Here is an 8017-nt window from a genome sequence, read left to right as displayed (position 1 = left end):
CCCAGGCTTACTTGTGCTTGGGATTGCCCTGGCCTACGTGCAGGAACTTGCAATTGGCCTTGTTGAACTTCATGAGGTTCTCATAGGCCCACATCTTAAGCCTGTACAGGTCCCTCTGTATAGCAACCCTTCTCTCCAGTTTGTCAACCACACCACACATCTTGGTGTCTTCAGCAAGCTTGCTGAGACTCTTGTGTACTCAAGTGCACTCTTGTGCATTCAAACCCATTTTCCATGTCACTGACAAAGAGGTTATATAACAGTGATCCCCATACTGACCCCTGAGAAACACCACTCATTACTGATCTTCACCTGGAGACTGAGCCATTGACCACAACTCTTAGAGTGCAGCCATCCAGTCAATTCCTTACCTACTGAGTGGTTCATCCATCAAACCATGTCTCTCCAATTTAGAGACAAGGATATTATGGGGGTCAGTGTCAAACACTTTGCACAATTCAAGGTATTTGATGTCAGTTACTCTTCCCCTATCCACCAATACTGTAATCCTGTTTTAGAAGGCCACCAGATTTATCAGGCACAATCTGTCCCTAGTGAAGCCATGTTGGCTGCCACAAATCACTTATTTTCCATGTGCTTTAACATAGCTTCCAGATGGATCTGCTCCCTGATCTTGCCAGGCACAGAGGTGAGACTGGCTAGTTTGTAGTTCCCTGGGTCTTCCTTTTTTCTTTTTTAAAAATCTAGTTTATGTTTCTCCTCTTCCAGTTAATGGGAACTTCACCAGACTGCTGCAGTTTCTCAAATGATGGACAATGGCTTAGCAGCTATATTTGCTGTTTTCTTCAGGACCTGTGGATGTATCTCATCAGGCCCCCTTGTGCACCTTCAGATTCCCTCACTGGTCTTGAACTTGATTTTCTCCTACAGTAGGCAGTTCATCATTTTCCCAGTCCCTGACTTTGCCTTACGGAGCTTGGGCTATGTAGCTAGAGCTCTTACCAGTGAAGACTGAGGAAAAAAAGCCATTGAGTACCTCAGCCTTTCCAGGTAACCAGGTCTCCTGTTTCCTTCCAGAGAGGTCCTGCAATTTCTGTGGTCTTCTATCACTGATGTGCTTATAGAAGCCAATAGATGGAATTGTGCTGTTTTGGAATTGTGATGAAAATAGTGTTGAAAACACACTGCTATTTTAGGTGTTGCTGAGCAGTATTTACACTGAGCCAAGGATTTCTCTGCTTCTCATGCTACCCCACTAGCTGTGCAAGAAACTGGGAGGGGTCACAGTGAGGGCAGCTGACACCAGCTGACTAGTGGATCCATCCCATATCATATGATCAGCAATAAAAGGTGAGGGGAAAGAAGTAGGAGATGAGGATGTTCAGAGTTATGACATTTGTCTTGCCAAATAACTGTTACATGTGGTGAATAAACTATGCTTCCTGGAAAGGGTTGAATGATGCCATGCAGCCCAAAATGGCTGAATGTCTGTGGATGTGAAGTACTGAAAGAACTATTTTGCTTTGCTTGCACATACAGATTTTTGTTTTACCTAATAAACTGTCTTTACCACAAGCCATGAGTTTTCTCACTTTCACCCTTCTAATTCTCTCCCTCATCCCACTGGTGGGGAGTGAGCTAGAAGTTGTGTGTGGTGTGACTCTTTACCGGGGTTAAACCACAACCAATATCTGCCAGGAGTACTGGTCTTTACCAAGTATGATACTAGTTCCAGGTTGCAGGAGAAATCCAGAGAAAACGTACTTCCACAGTGGAAAAGAAATGAATAGGAAAAAAAAAAAAAAAAAGGGTTTCATTTCAACTCAATGCTTCTTACTAGAATAAGTACAATCCTTCCCTAAATTTCAGAGCATGTCTTCTTACAATGTAGAAAACGGAAACATACGCAGAATTCAAAGTAGGTAAGGGAAATTAATGGCTACATTACCAAAAGAAAAGGATATACACATAGAAGACAGTAATTTTCTAATCATTTGGTTTATAAAGGGATATGAAAGATAGACATATTCAAACACTTTCAGGTAGTGCCTGACTCTCCCATCACACAGTTATTGGATATTTAACCTCGGTCTGGATATTGCCTATTTTTGAGTAGGGGCTAGTAGTACTATTAATACTAATTATTAATAGCTATCCATATTATTTATTAATTACTTGTTTTTAAAATTCTTATTAATTAATATTAATTATAATCTATAATTAATAATTATTAATCAATTGTTTGTTGATTTAATTTTAAATTAATTATTGATATTGATGTTAAGTACTAGTAATAGTAGTACTATTGAGCTGGGGCTCAAACAAACCGCTTGAAGAGAAAGAGAGGTTAAGTAATCGTTGGCAAACTTATCTCTCCTACTGGGAGATCTTTGTGTGTCTTGAAGCCATAATCTGAAGGATATGAAAACTTCATCACCTCTACTGTTCTGCAAAATGCACCAAAACATACCATGTAAACCTACCTCTGCAAAATGAAGTCATGAATATTTGAAAAGTGTAAGCAAGAACAATCTAGACAATTATTTAGGATCCTTAATGACTGTCATTAGTAATAATTAAGATGAAATTAACAAGTAAAAACAAAAGAGAAGAATATGAGGAAAAACTTGTTAATCATGAGATAACTTAAACTGTTTAAGAGTTTTGTGGGGTATGGCAGAAATTACATAATATGAAGAAATTAAATTCTGCCAAATCAAAGCATTCAGAAACATACAGTACAATAAGAAGCAGTTTTATGTTATCAGGGGAGGAAACAGGGGGACACAGCCTGTCTGTTGTCTACCTCTATCTTTTAAAACCTTCCTTTCAGGAAGAAAGAAATGAAATAGAATTACATACTCAAAATATTTGTCTTATTTTTCAGCGCAAATTGAAGTGATACCATGCAAAATTTGTGGTGATAAATCCTCTGGAATACACTATGGAGTCATCACATGTGAAGGCTGCAAGGTATGAGATTTGAGTACAGAATAGTCATCATCATCTGCATTAGCCTCAGGCATTAGTGTATGCAATAATACACTTCTACACTCTTTCAAGCAAGAGAAACCGAAGACCATAAAGCCTGCTGATCATATACATGTGTTCTGTGTCTGATTTTACAAGTTACTTTTCTTTTCATTAAATAGTCTTTAGAGTTACATCCTCTTTTGAAACATGAATTAATCACATCTGATAAAAGTATTTTATACTTATTATTTATATATTTATATTTATATTATGTATTATTTTTATTATGTTTATATTATTATATTATACTATTATATCATTGTATTATTTTTATATTTATTATTTATTTTTATATTATTTTATAATATAAAATAAACTCGCAAATTAAAGTCACACAAGTTCTACTTTAAATCAGCTTGAGAACTGGATTGTTTCTTACATATTCTTTGTAGCATTAGAAGTTGATACGGTATCTCAGTTCAACATCTTAAAAGCTTACTGGTGTCAGTTTAGTCGTATTTTATACACTTTGCATTCTCTGCAAGCCAAATTGTAGTCTCTAAACGAAAAAGATGCCTTATGTTATGTGTAGTGTAAAAGGATCCTTTTCCTTCTTCTCTATAAGCTCCAGCATAGTGGAATTGCTAGGAACTGGCAGTGAGACAAAAATAAATAAATAAATAAATAAAAATTTAGAATATTATCCCAGACATTGGCTCAAATAACTGTAATCAGACCCCAAGCAAATACAACAAAAAGGCTTAAGTTTTCAACTTTAAAAAGACTCTGTACTTTTTATTATATAAGGAAATAAATTATTACCTATGGGAAAACAGAATTTTATATTATATGCACTGTTATTTTAGCTCTAAATGTAAAAGAGAAGATGCAAAGATGACGACAATATCTCTGGTTTATTCTGTATGGAAACACACAAGCTGGTGCTTTTAAAGGTGGACACATATTTGTAGAGTGAGAATTCTGTAGAGTGAAATTCTGTATGTGTAAAATCTGAAAACTTGTGTACACCTATTCAGAAATGAAAATATTTAATGCCAACATGTTAAGAAACAATATATTGTCAAAGATCAGATTTCTTTCAGAAATATTAACAATTTTAAACAAAGACTCCACAATGTGACACTGACTGGACTGGGAATAAGCATATTTTTCCAACAGTGACATGTGTTAAGATTTGTGTTTAAGATTAACACATTTTAAGACATGTGTTGATCTGATACCTCAACATTGGCACAAAAATGACTGGAGAGAAATTCTTTAAGCAGAAAATGAGAGTATTAACTCAATACCCAGCCTCCACAGAAGAGTAGAATGAAGGGTAGAGTCTCCTGTAGATGTGATTAGGGTTAATGCTGGCCTTTTGTGTACCCTATGGGGAGATGACACCCCTCAGCTCTGTGTGAGGACCACTTTTTGAAATAAATAACTTCTCTTGCACTCACAGCAGTTTTAAGCCTATGGTTTTTGTTCCAGTATCAGATCAATTAGTCTAATCTTGTTTTGTGAGTCTGTTGTGAAAAAAAAAAAAAAAAAAAAAAAAAAGATGTCAGTTTTCACATCAGGTTCAAGAGGAAGCCTCTCCCTCTGCAAGACCTCTCTCTTAAGGTAAGCACTGTCTCAAGCAGTGCAACTCTACTCTTCATCACCCAGCTGCTATATAACTATTTGCTCAACACACACACTAATGTCCAACACTGGTCATGTCCAGCTCCTTTTGTCTGAATGCATTAGAAATGTGAACCAATTAAAAGGGAGAGGATGTGCAGAAGAAAGAGACCAGAAGCGTATCCACCAGCATGTGTGGATTTGAGCCAGACACCAGAGGGCCACAGCATTTCAGGATGTTGTGTTGGAGGATTACACTGCTGCTGTCATTGCTACAGACTCCAGGGGACACAAAATCCTTTCACTGCATGTCTGCATTAGTTCTGCCACTGCAAATGCATATCCTAAGTGCTTAAGGGGTGTTATAAACTTTGTGGCAGTTCCATGATACACACCTGCATATACTGAGTAGCGTACTGGAGCCAGTGAAAAAATGGTGTCTGCTGCCATTGTTTCCACTGTCAGTGTGAAACCTGAAGACAGGTTTCTTCTGAGAAACAAAAAGCTTGAAGACAAACAAACAAACAAAAAAACTTCCTTTTTCTGATGAGAGGTCTCTTCTCATCTCCTCTGCTGGCCCCGGCACAAAGTGTTTGCTACTTCTGACCTGTCTTGAAGTTTTTGTGGCCTCAGTAATGATTCATTCCCTGCTTCCCCTAACTGTCATTATTCTCAGCAAATATAGCCAATATTATATAAAGATCCCCTAAACATGAAATAAGATATTTCTCTCTACTTTGAAGAAAACACTGAGATATTTTGCATGAAGAACAAATTACAAAAGTCTCCTTGGAGAAATAAATTACCTGCTGTAGATTAACTTCATTATGTAACCCTTGATTTTTTCCTAAGAGGGGCAGAAAAGGAACAAACAAGTTTTTGTGAGAGGAGATCAACCTTAATGGGAGGGAAAAAAAATAGTCTTGTGAGAGGAGATCAGACAATGGATAGAAACAGCACTGCAGGTTAAGACATGTTGGTGCTAGATGGTTGTGTGTGTGTGTTTTTAACATCTTTTAATTCATTTGTTCTCTCAAATCCATATCCACAGAAGAGCCACTAAAATCTAAACCAGAAAATGTTCCTCATGTCACAAACAAATTGGCTGTAAAGTTCAAAAAGTGGGTAAGAATTATCTGCAATTATCATCCATCTAGTGTTAAATTAAGCTCACCTCCACAGCAAGAAGAAAGTTTTGGTCAGCCAGGATGAGGCAAGTCCCTACCAGATTTTTTCTGAAAGCCACCCTATGTTCATGCATGGACGTTCATTCTCTTAGCAGTACAAATCATAAAACTTAATTTAATTTTTAGATATAATCACTGATAAAACCAGCACAGGCCAAATAGTCTCCTTATGCTCAACATTAGGAACTACCACTTCTGTCTCCTTAGCGGGATATCATGCCTATAGCCCATTGTTACTGACACCTTGTGACACCCTGATTTGGTTTGCAAGGACTTGAGTGAGAGTTTGTTTGCTACCCCTGGCAAGCAAATTGAGCCATTCACAGAAACCACAGCAGTTACAGATTCCATATTTTATCATTATCAGTCTGCATGGAGATAACACTGGTTTTGCTTAATGAGTGCAGTAAGCTCTTGCTTTCTGACTCCACTGAGAGCTGTTTACAAACCAACCCAGAAAAGCACAACCACTTTTGTGTCACTTCTGATAACTAGTGTAACTACAATAATGATGCATTCTCTTTGTGGTTTCCTGCAGTTGTTCGACTAGCCTTCACCTTTCCCAACACAAAGCCATGCAGTTACCTGTTTCCACAGCTGTTAAGTTTGCCAATGAACTTCTTTTCTTTCTGTCTTTTGTTTCTCTTTCTGTCTCTAGATTCAATGTTCCTCCTGTTCTTTATTTTACAGGAAAAAAAAAAAAAAAAAAAGAATATTATAAAATTTTTTCTCCCTCTCTCTTTTTCATCTCCTGATTTCATTTCTCTAGTCAACTCTTTCATTTCAAGTCACTTTTACAGTAATAGTACCTCTTGGTGATGATTGTAGCACTTCAGAGCTCATAAGGCTTTAAGTATTAGTTCTAGTTCTTTGATATTTTGCCAAATGGTCCAGCCAAACCTTCTAGAAGATAGAATAACTACAAACATTTTAATAGATAAAATGGATATTTATATTGCATTGATATGGGAAATGTCTATATTTTCTCATGGTAGTCTCTAACGGTGTTGCTTTCTCCTTTGTGTGTCAGGTTTACTTGATACAGTCATTAAATCCTAGTGCTTTTGTTATGCTTGAATTTGAATTACTTTTCACTCCTGAAGTGTATGGTCTCTCCAGATCAGATCAACATTTGCCAGGTTAAATTAAACAGCAGACTTTTTAGCTTCTAATGCTACGCATAACCAGTGCTGGATATTACCAGTATCTTTCATTAAAGAAAGAAAATAGTCAGAATATGTATTTTAAGTTGTCTGTTTACAAATTCTGACAGTCTTTTCCTCTGTAAGGAACAAGCACTAGATGATACTTTGTAGTTATTACACAGTAGGAGTGTATTCTGTAACTCTCCACTTTTTGTCTCTTAACAAAGTGGAATTATTTAATATTCTTCTACAAAGAAAAATTCTCCTTATTGGGAGTGCATGTTCTTTAATTCCACTATACATGTTTAGTTCATCAGCAAAGCCACAGCATAAATAACATTGTGCTAAATAAGAAATAAGCATGGCTGTGAGTGTGTGTGTGAGTGTGCGCACATATACGCACATGGTAATACTCTGTTTCTCTTCTTCATTGCCCCTAGGGATTCTTTCGGAGGAGTCAGCAGAACAATGCCTCCTACTCCTGCCCAAGGCAGAGAAACTGTTTAATTGACAGAACCAACAGAAATCGTTGCCAACACTGCCGACTGCAGAAATGTCTTGCCCTGGGAATGTCTAGAGATGGTAAGGAGTCAGATTCCTGCTTCATGCCTAATCCCTTTGAAACCCTTCTTCACTACTGACTTGCTTAAACTCCCTGTAGATTTCTAGAAAAAGAGAGAGGAGAAGCTCCTTGCTTTGTAATGCATGCACTGCGAGACACAGATCTTTGCCAGTTAACAAAGGAGGTTATTTTTCAGGGGGGGGGGGGAGTGGAAGGGGGGAGTGGAGTGGGTGTGTGTATTGGAATCACAAAATGGAGAGCAGTGTTGGTTTGGAAGCATCAAGAGTTAGGAGGAAAATGTGCTGTTCTGATAAAATGTGCTGTTCTGATTAAAAGCACAAAATGGTCCATCCTCTCTTCAGAGGTGGATTTATATTCTAGTTTATATAATTTCTTATATTAATAACGCTAAATATTGAGGTAAGAAAGCATCCCTTTCCTTGAGATCTCTAAAGACAGTAAGTAGGCAATTATTAAAAAAAAAAAAAAAAAAAAAAAAAGAAGAAGATAATATTAAGGTTTCAAACTCATTTATTTTATTCAGAGCACTTGACCTGGCATTT

The 8017-nt window shown here is 37.0% G+C and overlaps 1 protein-coding gene across 1 annotated transcript in view; it reads left to right on the top strand.

Annotated features, from left to right (window-relative positions):
• Positions 1 to 1833: 1833 nt before the first annotated feature.
• RORB (RAR related orphan receptor B) overlaps positions 1834 to 8017 on the top strand; it is a gene marked incomplete at both ends in the record, with an annotated part of 38496 nt that continues 32312 nt past the window's right edge. The window contains 3 exons of the mRNA XM_084305565.1: positions 1834 to 1879; positions 2849 to 2934; positions 7333 to 7474. Coding sequence (XP_084161691.1) covers positions 1834 to 1879; positions 2849 to 2934; positions 7333 to 7474 — 274 coding nt within the window. The remainder of the gene's footprint in view (positions 1880 to 2848; positions 2935 to 7332; positions 7475 to 8017) is intronic.

Source organism: Netta rufina, assembly GCF_964035555.1.
Source record: "Netta rufina genome assembly, chromosome: Z".
Classification (NCBI taxonomy): domain Eukaryota; kingdom Metazoa; phylum Chordata; class Aves; order Anseriformes; family Anatidae; genus Netta; species Netta rufina.
Note: the sequence above shows the minus strand (reverse complement) of the source record. Positions and strands in the feature narration are given on the sequence as shown.